The 18,855-nt window shown below is 45.3% G+C and overlaps 1 protein-coding gene across 1 annotated transcript; it reads left to right on the top strand.

Moving 5' to 3' along the window:
* The first annotated feature begins 221 nt into the window (after positions 1 to 221).
* XPNPEP3 (X-prolyl aminopeptidase 3) lies at positions 222 to 17,345 on the top strand. The gene is made up of 10 exons (XM_054167971.1): positions 222 to 308; positions 1,849 to 1,962; positions 5,554 to 5,961; positions 6,277 to 6,479; positions 7,848 to 7,910; positions 8,092 to 8,205; positions 11,594 to 11,679; positions 12,308 to 12,491; positions 14,137 to 14,257; positions 15,107 to 17,345. Exons 1-10 carry the CDS (start codon positions 248 to 250, stop codon positions 15,271 to 15,273), a joined length of 1,521 nt encoding a protein of 506 aa, XP_054023946.1. The 5' UTR covers positions 222 to 247; the 3' UTR covers positions 15,274 to 17,345.
* Positions 17,346 to 18,855: the final 1,510 nt, after the last annotated feature.

The raw sequence follows: 18,855 nt of genomic DNA, 5'->3' as shown, positions 1-18,855 counted from the left end.
CCGCACTGTCGGAGTTCTGCTGAGGACCGGGTTCCTCTTCGCATCTCTACTGCGGCGAGACAGGCAGCCTTGTCGGACGCCTAAACCGGTGTAGCGCCGCTCATTGGCAGCTAAGTGGGCGGTGCTTAGCGCCCGTGCTCGTTGATGGCGTCAGCGCTTAGCGCCGCAGCGCGAGAAGGCCCTGCCACGCACGGGGGGGGCCGGTGTGGGGGGCTGGAGAACCCCGCGCTTGCCGTGTCCTTCGGGCATGTCGCGCCTTCCGGCTCGGAGGCTTGTGGCGGCGGTGAGGGGCTGGCGCGGCTTCCCAGGTCAGAGACTCCTATTCCCCCTACGCGCCGTACTTCACCGGTGTAGCCCAGCTCGGTCATGCCGGGTCCTGTCCAGCCCCGCGCCTGTATCTGCTTCCTACATTAGGGCTCTGGTAACCGACAGCCCGAGACACGCTAAGTGTTATTGCCGGTTAGAGCCCGCCCTTCTGCCCCAGTGGCGGTGCTGAGAGGCGAGCGGGCGAGCTGTGAGGCCGCCTTCGCCTCCGTTGGGCTGTAGGTGCGAGAGGTGCCGGAAGGCATCTCTCTCTGGAAGCTAAGTTATAGCCCTAGTCACGGTTCAATCCGAGGAAAGAACAGCCTGTTTGAAAAATAAAGCAACGATATGGAAAGCTTCTTGCTGTCTTCAGAATACTGCTTTATTTAGTGCTTGTTGTGTTCACTTGTTTCGTTGTAAGCCATCGTGTTTTTCTCCAGTGTAGGTGGAGAGAAACGGTGAAAACACTTTCAAAACTTCACAAAAAGCTGTAATTACATTTCACTGCCTGGGCTTCCAGACTGTTAATGCCGGCAGTCATTACATAGTGAATACTTTGTTATGACTATCATTTGTCATACATAAGTACTCTTCAATTACTGGCTAATAATACTAGCTCCCACAGAAAACTCACAGCCTGTATATTCTGCTGTCTCTGAGCCTCAGCTCCCTGAAAGGCAGGCAGCTGGTTTGCTTTTGTTGTACTTATTTGTGCTAGTGATGAGTTGGTTAAATTTTAGTCTAAGAATCCAGTACCATGCTATAGCAACATGAATTGCTTTTATCGTAGGCACATAGCAAGTGGCATAATAGAGAACCATATTCCAAAACATCAGCTGGTAGATGTGAGGAGATTGATTACTATCTCTTTCCATGTGTTTAATTGTGTCTAGGCAAAAGCTGTCTTCTTCCACGTGCTTATTTGTCTGTAGGAAGAAGCAATTCTTTAGCTGCAAAAGGCTGTGACTAAGAATTCCAAAGTTGGTAAAGTTTGTGACAGATATAATTTTATCTTTTATCATGCACACTCCCAGCTCCCAGATGCATGCTTGTAATTCTCTTTCAAAGTGGTCTACTTTGGCTGTGTGTGGATTTGAAGAGGGACACATAACTGTATGCTTCTGAGGAACTGTTTTCAATTCAGTTAATGCTACTGTCAAGTAAATACATCAACAGGGAATCTTACAGAAAACAGTGCATGTCAAGCCCTGCAGTGTTTGAGTGAAGTGAGCCAGGAAGAGCTCTGAGTGCAGCATAAACACCAAGTACAGAAATCAGGCCTCTGCAAACCAGCATAGCTTTCTGAGTTTTCTTGCTGGATTGTTAGGTTTAGCATATTAATCTGTTTTATGAATACCTGATCATTAGTTGAGTCGTGCACATCATTTCATAAGCTGTTCTGGTACACAACAAATTGAGAAGGGGGGATATTTATGTGATGCAAGGTGAATGAATGCTACTGAGTTAGGTGTCTGAAGTATAATTCTTCATCTTGCTAATTGGAAAGGTGTTTTACCTTGACCTGGTGCATTTCTTTTTCTCTAGTTTGTGAGTCATGTGCTCTCCGAAGATTTTCCATCCAGCCTGCCCAGCAGAAGATTCCAAGCCGATATCTGGGCCAGCCCAGCCCTTTCACACACCCACACCTTCTCAAACCAGGTTAGGTTCAGGCCCTGCGTAAGCCAATCATTGCTACTCTTTCTTGCCTCTCTTTTTCTGAGCTGTCTGGGACAGAGTATTGATTTGCTGCATCATACAGTTGTCCATGATCTCAGCTGTTTAGGATTAGCCTCATTAGACAGTAATTATGTTCAGTATTTAATTTCCTTGTCTGTGATGATACTGATTCCAAAAATAGGCTTCATGTGTTAGCTTTTTACCTTTTTCTTATGGAATGCTTGGTGGCAGTGGCATATTTAGGAGCTCATTGTCCTGCAAATACAATACAATTTATATTAGGAAGGAGTCCTTTGTGCAAGCTGAACTGCTTTGTATCTAATGTCTTGTGGGTCACAGAAGAAAGATGTTAGAAAAGGAGATCAGGGAAGACATACTGAGAGTTGGACAGCCCTTGTCTAAAGTATATACCCCATGCAAAAGAGTATTTAAGTTGTGAGGAAAAGAAGAAAGAAACTTGTGGCTATAAAGTTAGAAGGTGGTGATGACAGAGAACATGAGGTTGTGAACTTTTATGAGATTAATGAAAATGAGCATGTGGGTATGAGGGGATCATGATTAATCTAAAAGAAATTTGAAGTAAAAATATATTCCAGGATATGCCCAGGAAAATATTCTGGGTTTGTGTTCTTTATCCCTAGATAGGTATACAGAGAGAACAGATTAATATCTAAGTATATACTTGCATATTTAAATGTAGAATAATTCAGGTCAGAAGGAACTTAGGAAGTTATTGGTCCCACAGTAAGTGTAAAGCAGGTTCAGGAGCATCTGAAGAACCTGAAGGTGCACAAGTCCAAGGGGCCTGATGATATCAATCCACAGGTCCTGAGGGAACTGGGTGATCAAGTTGCCAAACCACTGTCCATCGTATTCAAAAAGTCACAGTAATCTGGTGAAGTCCCTGCTGACTGGAAAAGGGGAAATATAGCCCAAATCTTAAGAAGGGGAAAAAGGAAGACCCTGGAAACTGTAGGTCGGTCAGTCTCACCAGTGCCAAGTGGTGTCCCTCAGGGATTGGTACTGGGACCAGTGCTGTTTAACATCTTTGTCAGCAACATGAAAAGTGGAGTTGAGGCACCCTCAGCAAGTTTGCAGGTGACATGCTGGAGGGAAGGGATGCCATCCAGAGGGACTTGGACAGGCTTGAAACATGGGCCCAAGCCAACCTTGTGAAGTTCAACAAGGCCAAGTGCAAGGTTCTGCACCTAGGTCAGGGCAATCCCAAGGACAAATATAGGCTGGGCAAGGAGTGGCTTGAGCAGTCTCAAGAAGGACTTGGGGGTGTCAGTTGATGATAAACTCAACATGAGACAGCAACGATTGCTTGCAGCCCAGAAGACCAACTGTATCCTAGGATACATCAAAAGAAGTATAGCCGGCAGGACTAGGGAGGTGATTCTCCCCTTTTGCTCTCATGAGACCCCACCTGGAGTACTGCATCCAGTTCTGGTATCTGCAGCATAAGAGGGACATGGAGCTGCTGGAGCGGGTCCAGAGGAGGGCCACAAAGATGATCAGAGGGCTGGAGAATTGGCCCTATGGAGGCAGGCTGAGAGAGTTGGGGCTGTTCAGCCTGGAGAAGAGGAGGCTTTGGGGAGACCTTATGGCAGTGTTCGGGTACCTGAAGGGGCCTACAAGAAAACTGGGGAGGGACTTTTACAAGGGCCTGGAGTGCTAGGACAAGAGGGAATGGATTGAAGCTTGAGGAGGGCAGATACTAGGAGGAAATTCTTCACAGTGAGGGGGTGAGAGTCTGGAACAGGTTGCCCAGGGAGGTCTTGGATGCTCCCTCCATGAAGGTGTTCAAGGCCAGGTTGGATGGCCTTGAGCAACCTGGTCTAGTGGAAGGTGTCCTTGCCCATGGCAGGGAGTTTGGAACTACATGATCTTTAAGGTCCTTTCCTGCCTAAACCATTCTATGAGTCTATGACTCTGCTCAAAGATGAGCTAACTTCAATATTAGATCAGGTTAATTAACAGCTCACTGGAAATGAGGCTGACACTTTGAAAGTATTCACAGCTGAAACACTGGAGATTCATTTTCCATTAATAAAGTGTTTTCCTTAAGATCATACAACATTGTTTTATTTCGGTTATTGGTTTAAAAAGCAAGTGCTTTTAGGGCAAGGAAAATTCCCAGACATTGCAGTCAAAGGGAAAAACACAGTTCCCATGTTCCACCCTGCTGCAGCTTCTGAACTTCACTGGGCTGTTGTGGTCGTTAGCTGACTGAAATGCAGCAGAGCATAAGGAACTGACAGCGTAACATTGTAGAACTGGGGGATCAGATCGCAACAAACCAGGTTTTGTGTTCTCTGTAATTTCTAGCTTTGCAGAGTAAACCAGACTCTGTGGGTTTGGCTTTTTGCTTAAACCCCACCACCTTTTACACCAAATAGGTGTTGGGGTTGTATGGTGTAAAGTTAAATGCAAATACCACATACATGATTTTTTTTTTAAACCCTCTTTTTAGAGGGGAAAGTATTCTGGGTAGAACTTGCCCAGCCCACGCCACGCCACCCATGAAAGAACCTACTTACAGTACAAGTCAAATGTCCACTTTGATTCTAGAATTGCCACTACTAATACATTAAAGTGGAAGAAAAGATTATGAAAGTGGACAGTTAGCTGTATGAAAATGCAACCTGTGTTAAAAGAGGATATCAGCCAAAGCATTGATTAAGGTTTATGTATTAGTTGAAATCACAGCCTCATGTTTTTAAACATACATACTTTGTCTGTTGTTGGTTGTTCTTCCAGCTTCAGTCCGGTTTTGGTGAGTGTCTTGGTTGCTCTACTTCATATCCTTTGTCACTGCAGCAATTTAAAATGTACTTTTATCTTAAGAGATCATTTGTTTAGAGTCATTAGAAGTAATAGTATCCAACTTTGGAAAAATCCAAAGTGTTAATTGTTGAGAAAAGCTACATCTGCCCTGGAGAAAATTCCTTCTCTCAGAGTCTGACACCAGCCTACAGCTGGTGGTTTGTTTCTGCCTGGAGTCTTGTGACTGGTTAGACTCTGCAACCCCTGTGTTTCTGCCTGATCTCCCAGTATCTGCAACACTCAAACTGCCCCTTGGGATTTAGAACTAGTTACTTAATGAGTTGACTTAGTGTGTATTTGAATAGACATTCTAGCTTTATCTGAGGAAATCAGTGCCTCAGGAGATAATCTTCTGTTCAATGTTCAGGTACTATAAACCCCATCAGTTTTCAGCAGTCAAAGTCCAGTTTGTTCTGCCCCTTCCCCTTTTTTAAACATCTGTCTGAAAGCATCCATCTGTTTTGGATGTATGTCTAAATCTACCAGGTTTTTATGATTTCTGCTTTTGCACAGAAATGCATAACAGAAAATCCAATTTGTTAAAACAAATTGCTGGCTTTGCATGATGGAGGAGCAGTTTGAGTGAGGATGTGCTGTAGGGGGATGGGAGCTGAAGGGATGCATGGGAAAGCACGGAAAGGCTACTGAGGAGCCACAATGAAAGGCATCAGGGGTTAGGCAGGAATCAGGCAAAATATGCAGGGTGCCTTGAATTTCTTGATCTGTTCTGTTTTGTATTTGTAGGAGAGGTAACCCCAGGACTGTCACAAGTGGAATATGCGCTTCGCCGCCACAAGCTGATGGCATTGATCCAGAAAGAGAGCCAGGCCTGGGATGGCTTGGAACACACAGTGATTCTGCTGGCCAACCCCACGTACTACATGAGCAATGACATCCCCTATGTTTTCCACCAGGACACTAACTTTCTGTACCTCTGTGGGTTCCAGGAGCCTGACAGCATCCTGGTGCTGCAGAGCATTCCTGGCAAGGCGCTGCCCTCCCACAAATCCATACTTTTTGTGCCCCGGAGAGATCCAAGCAGAGAGCTCTGGGATGGGCCCAGATCAGGCACGGATGGGGCAATTGCTCTCACAGGAGTGGACGAAGCTTACACCATCGAGGAGTTCAGGCACTTGGTGGCCAGGCTGAAAGGTAACAAAGAATGGAGGGAGAATGAGATGAGATGTGATTTGCAGGGCCTGAATGGTACGGGTTTGGAAGTCGATTTGCATAGGAGTGGGGATTTGTCAGCTGTGCAGGCTGTTGATTGGTAATCTTCCAGATTTTGAAGAGATTGCTAATGTCCTGTGACAGGGAAAGCATCTATATGGCCTGTAAATGCAGAGTCAGGGGAAGTTCATGTCTCAAATAAAGCAACAGGTCTAGTTCAGGAGTGAGTTTGTTCAATATGAGGAGGACATTTCTACATTTATTTTCATCTGTGTCAGCTTTTGTTTTGTATTCCAGGTGAGTCAAACGTTGTTTGGTATGACATGAGAAAACCAGTGCACACAGAGCTACACTCTGACTACATGCAGCCACTGGCTGAGATAAAAGCTAGGAGCAAAAACCATATCCAGGGCATCCGACACCTAGTGCAAAACCTTCGGCTGATCAAATCTCCTGCGGAGATTGAAAGGATGAAGATAGCTGGGCGAGTGACAGCAGAGGTAAGGGATTGTAAGCTCTCCAAATGAACCAATACATTCCTTTAAAGAAGAAAGGGGAGAGGGCTGTTTGTGAGGTGGCATGGATAGCTTTGGTCTAATCTGTTACTGAACTGCTTTGTTGCAACCATTGGCTGGACTCGGCTCCCTCCACGTCACAAGGAGAAGCAAGAAGACTGCTTGGACTGCCAGCTTCTCCCAATGACTCTAATTCCATCGAAGACAAGCTAGCAGCTGGTAGACTTTTAAGTACTGTGGTTTAACCCCAGCCAGCAACTGAGCACTGTGCAGCCATTTGCTCACTCCTCCCAGATTGTGGGCGGAGGAGAATCAAAACTCATGGGTAGAGATAAGAACAGTTTAATAACTATAATAATAATTAGTAATGAAAATGATCACAGTAAAAAGAGAAAGAAATAAAACCCAAGAAAAGATAAGTGATGTTCAATGCAGTTGCTCACCAACCTGCTGACCCTCCCAGCCAACTCCCCCCATATTTATCTACTGAACATCTTATGGTATGAAATATCCCTTTGATTAGTTTGGGTCAGCTGTCCTGGTCATGCTCCCTCCTGGCTTCTTGTGCACCTGGCTAGTACAGCATGGGAAAATGAGAAATGCTTCACTTAGGATAAGTGCTGCTTAGGAACAACTAAAACATCAGTGTGTTATCAACATTATTCTCACACTAAATCCAAAACACAGAACTGTACCAGCTATCAGGAGAAAAATTAACTCTCTCCCAGCCTGGAGAAAAAGCAGTATCTGTTCAGGAGCAAGGGTAGCCTCTTCACGTTTTTCCCCACCTTTCCCTCTCCTTCCCCACACTATTTTCTTGCCCATTTATCCAGTTGATTTTGAGGAAACAGGGCTTTTGTGAACACACTGCCTGTGTCTGTATTCTCCCTTCTCCTTCAAAAACTCCTTTAGAACTTGTTGGCCAATTCTAAACAAATCTGAAAGATGCTGGAAATGCTGTTACAGTTTTGTGACTATTATCACAATAGATAGCCAAATAGAAAAGAGAGGCACAGCTTGTCATTCTCTGAAAGAAAAGCTGCATAAGGCACTCCTATTGTAGTTGAGAGACTCCACAGGTGAGGCAGCTTGTAAAATGCCAACCCTTGGGATCAGCTTCAATCATCTAATCCTTTTTTAAAAACTAGAATCAATCCTCTTCTAAACACAGTGCCACAGGAAACAGAGTTTAATTGATTCTAGTCTTGACAAGACTGCATTTTCAGCTACCTCTGGTCCTTTGTTCTGGGCCAGGTGATTTTAGACCTTCCTAAAAAGACAGCAGGTAAAAAAACCAAACTTCCCTTAAATTCAGGCTCCTTTGCTAACTGAAAGGTTGTTCTTTTTTCCTAGGCTTTCATAGAGACAATGTTTGCAAGCAAATCCCCGGTGGATGAAGCCTTTCTGTATGCAAAGGTGAGTATGTGGTAGCTGGAGGTGAGACAGATGGGGGTGGATGTTGTCTATCCTTCCAGTTTTACTTTTGTGTTACACAAATTAAGAAAATAGTTGTAAGACATGAACTAGAATAGCCCCAGGGCACTTAATCACCTGAGTCAGCACTAATGGTCTCCTCCTCTCTAAATTGATATTCCAGTTTGAATTTGAGTGCCGAGCTCGTGGTGCTGACATCTTGGCGTACCCCCCTGTTGTTGCTGGTGGCAACAGATCAAACACTTTGCACTATGTGAAGAACAATCAGCTCATCAAGGTAAACCATATGCAGTTCAGTAACTTAAAATGCAGTGCTGTGATACACTGTTCCCATGGAAGTCCCCAAGCTGCTCTTTGTTTGGACTGAACAGACCAAAACACTTAAATAAGTATTTTCAAGTGAACAGGGGAAAGGAATCCTGTCCTGGTTAGAATTACTGTCAGTGACAGACTAACTTCACTCCATCTAGCCTCTTCTCCTCTTTGCACTTGCTGCAGTGTTTCCTCAACACTGCTGCCTAACTCAGCAGTGTTTATTCAAGAAGTGGGAGGACTTGAATGCAAGCTTGCAAGTACTTCATTTAGTGAGCATGTCTGCTCCCACTCCATGCAGCAATGTGCAGTGCTCTGTGGGTTACTAACCTCACAAAAGAGAGGTCCTCTGCAGCTGGCAGCGTGAAGGTGCTGGGGGGGCGGAAGATGTCTTCTGCCATCTCTTGCATTGCTTGGCCTTGCTTTGCAGCATAAGGTGCATTACTGCATTCCTGCCTTCATGAATCATAGAATCATAGAATTGTTAGGATTGGAAGGGACCTCAAGGATCATCTAGTTCCAACCCCCCTGCTATGGGGTAGGGACACCTCACACTAGATCAGGTTGCTCAGAGCCGCATCTAGCCTGGCCTTAAAGACCTCCATGGATGAGGCTTCCACCACCTCCTGGGCAACCTGTTCCAGCATCTCGCCACCCTCATGGTGAAGAGTTTCTTCCTAACATCCAATCTGAATCTACCCATTTCTAGGTTTTTCTCCATTCCCCCTAGTCCTGTCACTACCTGACACCCAAGAAAGTCCCTCCCCAGCTTTCTTGTAGGCCCTCTTCAGATACTGGAAGGCCACAATAAGGTCTTCTTGGGGCCTTCTCTTCTCCAGACTGAATAGTCCCAACTGTCTCTGTCTGTCCTCATAGAAGAGGAGCTCCAGCCCTCTGATCATCCTCGTGGCCCTTCTCTGGACATGTTCCAGCACCTCCAGATCTTTCCTATAATAGGGGCTCCAGAACTGGATGCAGTACTCCAGGTGGGGTCTCACCAGAGTGGAGTAGAGGGGGAGAATCACCTCCCTTGACCTGCTGGCTATGCGTCTCTTGATGCAGCCCAGGATGTGACTGGCTTTCTGGGCTGCAAGTGCACACTGGTGGCTCATGTTGAGCTTCTCATCCACCTGCACCCCCAGGTCCTTTTCTTCAGGGCTGCTCTCAAGCCAGTCCCTGCCCAGCCACTATTGGTGCTTGGGATTGCCCTGACCCAGATGCAGGACCTTGCCTTCGGTCTTATTGAACCTCATGAGGCTGTCATGGGCTCACCTCTTAATCCTGTTAAAGTCCCTCTGGATACATCCCTTCCCTTCAGCATGTCTGCTGCACCACACAGCTTGGTATCGTCAGCAGACCTGCTGAGGGTGCACTCAATGCTGCTGTCCATGTCGCCGACAAAGATGTTAAACAAGACTGGTCCCAGTACTGATCCCTGAGGGACTCCACTTGTCACTGGCCTCCACTTGGACATGGACCCATTGACAGCCACCCTTTGGGTGCTGTCAATCCAAAAAGCAGTTTGGATTCTGTAGGCCAGCAAAGCAGAAAAGGGGAACACAGAGGGAAAGGCTTAGTGTTAAGTGGTGAGGGGTGGCTTAGATGGCTTAATTTGAAAATTCACATTGAACTGAATGCTCTCCAGCTTTCCTAACAATACACCTTTAGATTCAGATAAGTATTTTCAGAAGCAGTATTCCCTTACTGTTCCACTCATGATTCATTTTTCAGAGAAGCGTGTTTTTCCTCTGCCTTAATGCAGGGTGAAGCTTTCCCACTAGCATTGTCTTTTCTTGAAGTTGGCATGCTAGCAGACCTTGAAATGATCTGCAGAGACAGACATACAAAAGATATGACAGGCTGCTTTTGGCAGAAAGAAGCCTCCTTTGTTGTACTGTCATCCAAGGTCAGGCGTGCTCATGTAGCTCCAGTTGCTTCTGTTAAAGTTGTTCAGCTAAATGACTGTCACTTGGGTTTTTTCAGAGCTGTTAAGTAGGAGGTTAAACCCACAAACTTGACTCTTCCTTTGTGTGACACTTCCTATAGATCTTGTTGCCAAATGGGCTAACAAAGTGTCTAATTTGGAAGGCACCTGAAGCCCTTATGTGGGCTTTATTCAGTCCACCACTTAGTGGACTCAGCTTTAAAGAAAGAGAACAAGATGCATGACATAAGGCACTTACTGGACAATCAAACCACAGGCTGAATTGACTTAGCCAATCAATTGTTACTTAGCTTGTTTAATTGCTTGGAAGAGGGCAGGTGTTATAATCTCATGTTTTACTTAAAGAATCAAATGATTCAGCTGTTCTGATTAAAAAACCCCAACCCTTTAAATGGAATAGTTTCTGCTCTGTCTATTCACTGGGAAAGTGAGATCTGTTCACTGCTTGTTTATCTACTGTGAGGTGTTTGTGGCACTTCACTGTACAAAATGGTAGCAGCTAGCACTGGAAGCAGTGCTAGCAATTACATTTGCTGCTTATTTTTTCTGTTAATGTGCTATGTCATTCCACATCATGGCTGCTGGCACAGTCGTGGATCTCTATAAAAGGCCTTGGAGTACATGTAGTGTAAATCCTTAGAGAGTTTAATTCAAACCTTTTACAGATCTTGCTGCTCCCTTTGTTTTCAGCCTCTTTAAAGAGGGAAGGCAAGGCAGCAGTTTTATTCCTAGCCCTTTGTCTTTTTGGCATGGCTTTCTGGAAGATGTGCAGTCAGTGATTTAATTGACATGGAACAGTCTTGCTGAAGTGAATTGGAAGTTCACACTTCCAAAAGCTTTTTCTTCATCACCAGGTAGATTCAGAAGTATATCTTTGAGCAATCAAAAGGGTGGGAAGATGGTACAAGCTCTTCAAAATTACATTTACAGTAGTGATGCACTGTCAGAGGGGTGATTTGGTTGGGTCCTCCTACCTTGTGACAAAGCTAAATTTGAGCTGGCAGTGATCATGGGGGTAGCTCACAAATCTTACGGTTTTGTTGCAGAACTCTTCTATCTCAGTCACTAGCAGAGAATTTCTAGTGAAAGGAGTCACTGCTTCAATTTGCTGGAGTAAGCAATCCATGTATAAATAGGACTGATGTCTTAGAGCACAGAATAGTTCAAGTGTTTGAAAATCAGTGGTAAGCATAACAGAAAGACTGCCATGCAGAGGAACAATCCAACTGGAATTAGCCTACTTCTAAAACAGTTGCACCTGCAGTGTTGGTCTGCAAAAGGAATTCACATCTCTGCAGCTGCTTTGCAAAAATAGATAACATAATCTCCTTTCATGCTCTCAGACAGAAAAATCAATCCAGTCAATGGCTGGACTGTCTCATAGGGCATTTTTCCTGTTATTCTCCAGGATGGTGAACTGGTCTTGCTAGATGGTGGATGTGAGTCTTCCTGCTACGTAAGTGACATCACACGTACCTGGCCCGTCAATGGAAGGTATGCTGTGATAAGGCTGCTTTGAAGAACTTTGAGAAGCTCTTAAATTATTGATGGGTTTAATATATGTGTGTATTCCTTGTGAGTAATTTCAACATGTACCATTCTGTGGTTCTTCAGAGTAATCAAATCATATAAACTAATCTGGCTGCCTTATTCATTGCTGCATGGATATATGTGGTTACTGCTTTTTTCAGCTGTTGCAGCATGCTTAAAGTGCAGGGAGGGGTTTTGTGCATTCAGCTGTGACTGACTTAGATTGTGTGTAAGCAAACAGGAGTTTAGTTGACCTGTACATACAACTCTGTCAGTTCTGAATTTGCTGCTGGGATGTCCTTGTGATTGTGTCTTTGAATCTGGTATGTTTTGGCTCAAGTGCATTCTTTTTCCTGCAGTAGCTTTGCCTTGCTTTACTTTGGGGTTAAGCTGTCAGCTGAGAACCCCTGCCTCAGTGTATTGACTGGCATATTGCAGTGATGCTTGTCTGGCACTTCTTATATGGAGCCAATCGCTTTCATTTCTGACTTTCCCTGCTCCAAAGCTGAGCTGAATCTGTCCCCAGAATAGGTTCTAGGTAGAGGCTTAGTTGTGAGAAATGTCATTTGTTCCTTTTCTCAATGATTTACAGGTTCACCAAACCCCAAGCAGAGCTATACCAGGCTGTCCTGGATATCCAGAAGTCCTGCCTGAGCCTCTGCTCCCCAGGCATGAGTCTAGAAAATATCTACAGCCTCATGCTGAGTCTTATTGGACAGAAACTGAAAGACTTGGGGGTCCTAAAGAGCAGTGTCACTGACAGCCACTACTTCAAGGTACTCAGCCTGACTGTTTTTCCCTCGGGTTATGTTAGTGGCTCTAGTTTGGCTCAGGAATGTGCTTTTCAGGTGTATCTTCTAACTGCTGCCACGCACTGTGCTTGAATTCATGCTGTGGGCTGGTATCAGGACTGGATTTGTCTCAGACAAGGCTAAACTTGATCAGTTTGCTGTGAAGTAACCCCCTCAGTCTTGTATGCACATAATGTGATAACTTCCATCTAATCATAAGGAGAAATTTCTTTAAGGATAATGGAGCACTGGAACATGCTGTCCAGAGAGGTGGTGGAGTCCCCACCTCTGGAGGCATCAAAACCTGCCTGGATGCATTCCTGTGTGACTTTCTGTAGGTGAACTGCCTTGGCAGGAGGTTGGACTTGATCTTCAGAGGTCTCTTCCAACCCCTACAATGCTGTGATTGCATGTGTGATTCTGTGATGTGTTCCTCTGCACTTGCTATTTCATTCTGCAGGTCCACTCCTGTTGGTGGACAGTACTTGTTAGTGTAGATGCAGCTTTAGAGTACAGGCAGTCTGAAGGGACCTACAGGGACATTGGCACTAACACTGAATTCTGGGTCCAGGGCTGGCTGCAGGCACTTAGTCACAGTTTCATGATCTGTGTAGCAACATAAATCAGCAGTGCTACCAAGAGGTGCAGCCCATTCTTCTCAGTCCTCCTACTTGTTGTCTGTTTTGTGCTATTTTGTGTCAGTATTGGGATTCACAGAGCTGCCTGGTGAAGGAGGCTGGGAAACTAGTCTGCCTTAGAGCTGAACCTGCAGGTAAAATAGGATTGGCTTGTGGTTAGAGAAGTTCATCCAGTCCCAGTCACTGCAAACCTGCATGACTGCTGATGCCAATACAAGAAAGAAGGTGGAACCAGGTGTTGGAACCACCCCTTTGGCAGCAGGACAGATTTCTACCCGATTTGGTTGTCCTACAAGTGTCAGTGCAGAACATGAAGGGAGCCTACCACGCCAGCTCTTCTCGGCAGGCGGCAGCACAGCCAGATGAGACCAGCGCTCGCAGCTCCCTTCCCAGTGAATGTGAGGAGCGTGAGACAGAGGAGGAATTAGCTCTTGGATTCCTGCTGTCAAGGATCTCCTCTCTGGAGGGAGGGGTATTAGGATGCTGCAGGGGGAGGTGGTGTCTGTGCCCTGCAGAGGTGGATTAAAATCCTGCTGTAGCTGCTGAGTGAAACTGGCACAGCATTCTCTCTGTCCTGCATAGGAGACCTTTTTGCCACACCATGTAGCAGCTCTATCAGCTACCGCTGGTTGTCAGGGCCTGCTGCTGGGAGCACAGAACTTGGATGTTTAAAGAATATAAAGGGTTAGGGCAGCAAAGCTCAGTGAGCAGAAAACTGAAGTCTTGCCTGACACACTGAAGGGCTTGGACTATTCTTTTCAGTGGGGGAAAAGGCAGTCTGCAAGTCTCACAACAGGCACCTGGTACTGATGGGTTTTGAGGGCCATCCAGCTCTGGTAAATGGAAGGCAGCCCCTGATGACTTAGTCATGGCAGTAAGATTACTAGTTAAACACACAACTATTCTGCCTCTTCTCCCCATCTTTTCTATTAGAACAAGAGACTGGGATATGTTTTAACTGCCTCTGTGACACTTGTTTTGTCTTCTGCTAGGCTGTTCGAAAGTACTGCCCACATCACGTAGGCCATTACTTGGGCATGGATGTTCATGACACGCCAGACATGTCCCGATCGCTCCCGCTCCAGCCAGGCATGGTGATAACCATCGAACCAGGTAAAAAGATATGCAGCCAGTGGTGGACAAAAGCATGCAGCACTGAGGATAACAGTATTGCTTTCAGTAGTTAGTTGGTCCCTCGGACCAAAGCATTCAGGTCCTTTCTGGTGAAACTGAAAATGGTTACAGAGTTGGAAAACCTAAAGTTATCCCCAACCCAAAGTCGGTACTGTATTTCCCTTCCAGGTACAGCCAAGGTAACAAATGATGGGAGCAAGCTCTCAGAAAGTGCCTGTGCAGCAGAAAGCAGAGCAATGAAGACCTCAAACTGATAGTGTCTGACCTGCAGCAGTACAGGTCAACTGCAGTGCAGAGAAGCAGAGTCAGTTCACTTGTGCTGTGTCCTGCGTTATTGTGACTGAACTACTGCCAGTCCCTGGTGGTGTCTCAAGCCTTGCAGTCTGCAGTTACAGGCATCCATAACTTAGCTTTGCAAGTTGGGCATTTTGTGATGAGTCTTTCTTTCTGCTTGCCAGTGGATTTGGAGCTGTCAGCTGGAATTTGGTATTTAATGCTTGGCTCTTTTCTCTTTCTCTCTATTCAGAACATTGTTAAAATCATCATTGTGAACATAGCATTGAGAGCAAGAAGTGTGGAAAGACAAGCTGTAATGGTGGAAGCTTTTTGTTAATATGTTAGTGTCTGTAGGCACTGAGGGACACTTTTCTTCCTTTGCCTCCCATCGGCCATGAGTGAGGGATAAAAGAGAGGGGCTTTCCTTACTGAAAACATGTTGGGATCACACTCAGATTGCTGAAAATCCAGCCCTGCTCTCATGGTGGGGCAGTAAGGGAAAGATGTTGTTCTGCAGGGTGCTGTATGGGTTTATTCCCCTTCTTTTTTCAGGCATCTATATCCCTGAGGATGATGTGAGTGCCCCGGAGAGGTTTCGCGGCATTGGTGTGCGCATCGAGGATGATGTTGTGATAACTGAGGATGCTCCTCTCGTCCTGTCTGCTGACTGTCCCAAGGAGATCTACCACATTGAGCAGATCTGTGGTCGCAGCTCATGATGCTCCTTCTCTGCCTCTTTCGCCTTCCTTGGGAGACACAGCCCTCCGGGGATGCAGATCCTTGTAGCTGGCTGTGGCTGTCAAGAGGTGGATGATGTGGACAGTTGATGGCTCCTTCCACAGCAGGGGCTGGGAGGTGGAATGCCAAAGGCTTGGGTGCCCAGGGATGAAAAAGTAAAGAAACCTTTTCTGTGTGAATTTTCCTTCTGATGTGATTAGTGCTAATGTTGAGCTGTTGCAGGATATGAAGAAGTGAATTCATCCCTCTGCTGTGCGGATCCATCTCTTCTGGTGCCTTTAGAGGGATGAATTTTGTCAGTCCCACCAGCAGGGCTTCTGTGTGGTCCTTCCCGGGACACATAGGTGCAAGCACTGAAACCAGGGCCTGTTTTAAACCCTGGACACAACAGTCCCTTTTCACCACAGATTTTAAAAATGAAGCCTTGATAAATGCTGCTTGGGGGAAAGAAAGTCTCATCAAACAGCTTTGATTTTCACAGAGCTCTGAAAGGGAAGGGTTTTGGAAGTCAGAAAGATGGGTTTGGTTGGGAGATAGTTTTAACTGGAGCCTGTGGAGAATGTTTTTAGTATTTTAAGGATAAAGATATGTTTGGACCTTGTTCAAACATATGCAAAATAAGCCAGCAGCAGTGAAAAGCATCTGTTGTGATGTTTCAGTTTATTGGAGTGCTTGGTAATTTCAAAAAGGACAGATAGAGCTCAGGAGGTCGGACAGACCCGTTCTTGCTGTCTTCCACATTCCCTTCTTTTTTGTCCCAAGTGTCCGTTCCAGTCTCCTGCTCTCAACCTGTCTCTATCCTGGGAATCAGGGCTATGTTGGTTGGCTCTGCTGGACCCCACTGGTCAGCTGCTAGTTGTGAGGTGCCTGATTGTGGGACAGTCACAGCACTTTTCTGTTCTGTGCTGTAAGTGCCAGCAACTTCAGCGGTGTGTTTTTGACGAGTCTGCCCGGCGGCAAGTCTCAAGTCCATGATCAGAGCTGCCTTTTGGGTATTGCCAAGTGTAGTCAGTAACTGGCACTCTGTGGTAATGTTTTTGAGGGAGCTGCAAATGTGATAAGGAGCTAGGCAGGATGAGGAATTAAGAGAAGAGTTGTCTTCTCTCAACATCGATCTACCACCCAGGCCACTGTATGCCATAGTAAATACACCTGTGGAGGCAAACATGGTGTCTGTGTATTTACTGACAATATTTTGACAATCAGCTGTTTAACATGTCTGAAAGATGCCTCTCATCAGTGCATCTCCTTTTATTTATGCTTGCTGTTGCAACATATCCTACTTCCTTCCTGATGGTAGCTTTCTGTATTTTCTGTCTGTTATTCTCAATAATCTTTCTTTTTCTCTTCTCATATCCTCTATTACTGACCCACTATAGTGTCACTGATTTCTAATCCATTTTGCTTTCTAGGTAATGTCACTGCCTCTTCCCCCTAGTTTGCCTTAATTCTGCACAGTGGATGTTGTCAGAATCATGTAGGGAAGGTTTGGCAGGGTTCCCAAGTTCAACCTCTGGCTCTGTTGCTGTGTTAACTTGTAGTGAAATCTGCCCTTTTTTCTTTTTTTCCTTTTCTTCCTTTTCCCTTCTTTTCCATGTTTCTTTTCACTTAATGAAGGCCAAGTGAACAGTGTCTTTTATCTCTCATTGCTTTTAATGGGAGCTGGCTTTATGCACTGAGGTTCAGATTTGGCACTTGAATGGCAGCCAGGACATGCCATCATTTTATTTTTTAAACATGACAAAAAGGAAATGCTTTTACACAGTTCAGTGTATCAAGTTTCACCTATCTAGGAGAATCTGCTAAACTTTGATGGAGGCCTCTGTTAGATGAGCATGTTTACAGTGACATGTACAGTGTGAATTGTTAGAAGGAAGGCTTGGTAAGTGTGGGTGCAGAACTGATGAATACTTTTGGGGCTATGATCTGTTAACACATTTGTTGTTCCAGTGACACCTGTCAGACCCATGTCAAGTGGGACAAATCCTGGAGTTTTGGACTATGTAAGAAGCTTAAAATCACATTAACTTGAGAGTTACATGTGTGTGCTGATCTGCACCCATGGAGCCAACAGAGTTAATGATTGTACTTACTGTAAATAAGCCTTGGAAATACATATAAAAAACCCCATTGGTTTTAAAATCAAACAACTTGTATGAAGTTATTTCTTGGGCCATCAAGTTTCATGGCTGTGGAACAGGTAAAAGCACCTCCAGGAAAAAAAAAATCAAAACATTCTGTGACCTATCTTGCACTTGAAATAACACTGTCAAATGTAGGCACACACTAATTCCTACTCCTCTCAGGAAAATCCTGCAACATGCAGACACCAGTAGATCTCAGCAATGTTGTGGATGAATATTTCTGTCGGTAAAGAAGTGTTTGTAACCCTGCTGAGTGGGGAGTAATGGATCTGCTAGGGCTGCTGTACCCCACCATGCCAAGCGTGTCTGGTTTTGGCTGTAATTCCAGTGCTCAGCCATTTCTTCAGCATCAACTGCTGCTAATGTTTTGAGTCTCTTGTTCCACATAAACAAGAGTGCATTTTGCAGAATATATTAAATTTGAGTCTTGTCAGCATACATTTTTTAAGGCATTTTCTCACTTGTTGCAGAAATGGATCACCAGGGTACCATTTGGGGCCAACACACATGGTGCAGTGTCCCTTAAACACAACTAAATCCATAAGCATTTTGTGTGACCTTCGTCAAGAAACTTTAAAGAATCCCTTCTCCACTGGCACGTACCTGTGGCATACCTCCCTGCTGGCCTGTCCCATACTGCTGGATTGCTAGGGTCTCTGCCACAGAAGAGATTCCTCACTCCCACCACTTGGGTGCAGGAGCTGCTCTTGGTGGCAGCCCAAGTTGCCAGGTGCATGGTAAGGGCGGTGGTGGGGTCACTGAAAGTGAAAGAGAAATTGAGATGCATGCAAGTTCTCTTTTATTGCGGCTATGGCACAGGTCTTGAGGAAATCCAGACTAAGGGAGAAAATTTCCAAATGAAAGCCACCCATCCCTGTAGAGAAGCTGCTTTGCTTTCAGAGGAAGCCCAGGAGTTTTTTTTCCTTTGCTTTCCCATTTCACTTTCTACCAGGGGCCTGCTTTGCCTTGCAGAGAACTAGTTAGCAGTGAAGTCCTGTTGTTAAAGTAACAGTCTGAGCAGTGGTGCTAATCCGCAGATGTGATTCTGTCATCAGTGTGAAAAGGGACTTGGCATTTAACACAATTTGGCATTCTGTCTCTATTATCTGGGGAAAAAATAGAATATGCCTTTCCTAAAATTGCATTCATTATTTTGCAAAGGAACCTGATGGTGTAGGAAGAGGCAAACTGAGCGAGCACGTAAAAGAGAATGGAGACGGAGGGGCTTGGGACTGTACAATGCAATAAAGGAGATGCAGGAGAAGGGGCTGATTTGGAGCTGTGGGGATGTGTGCAGGTGGATGTGAAAGCAAGGAGAGAACAACAGGGTGTAAAATAGCTATTCAGTGTGTTGTCAGGGTGGTGCAATAGCTCCAGGAAACTGGTTATGCTAACCAGGAGATCCTGATTGATTTTTCC

The sequence above is a fragment of the Dryobates pubescens genome, chromosome 15 (genome assembly GCF_014839835.1).
Source record: "Dryobates pubescens isolate bDryPub1 chromosome 15, bDryPub1.pri, whole genome shotgun sequence".
In the NCBI taxonomy this organism is placed as follows: domain Eukaryota; kingdom Metazoa; phylum Chordata; class Aves; order Piciformes; family Picidae; genus Dryobates; species Dryobates pubescens.
Note: the sequence above shows the minus strand (reverse complement) of the source record. Positions and strands in the feature narration are given on the sequence as shown.

What these genes read in the sequence shown, in the direction of transcription:
- XPNPEP3 (XM_054167971.1), top strand. Translation starts at nt 248, where the DNA reads ATGTCGCGCCTTCCGGCTCGGAGGCTTGTGGCGGCGGTGAGGGGCTGG. An exon ending in GGGCTGGCGCGGCTTCCCAG is followed by an intron (nt 309 to 1,848) that starts GTCAGAGACTCC and finishes CTTTTTCTCTAG; the next exon opens with TTTGTGAGTCATGTGCTCTC. An exon ending in CCCACACCTTCTCAAACCAG is followed by an intron (nt 1,963 to 5,553) that starts GTTAGGTTCAGG and finishes TTGTATTTGTAG; the next exon opens with GAGAGGTAACCCCAGGACTG.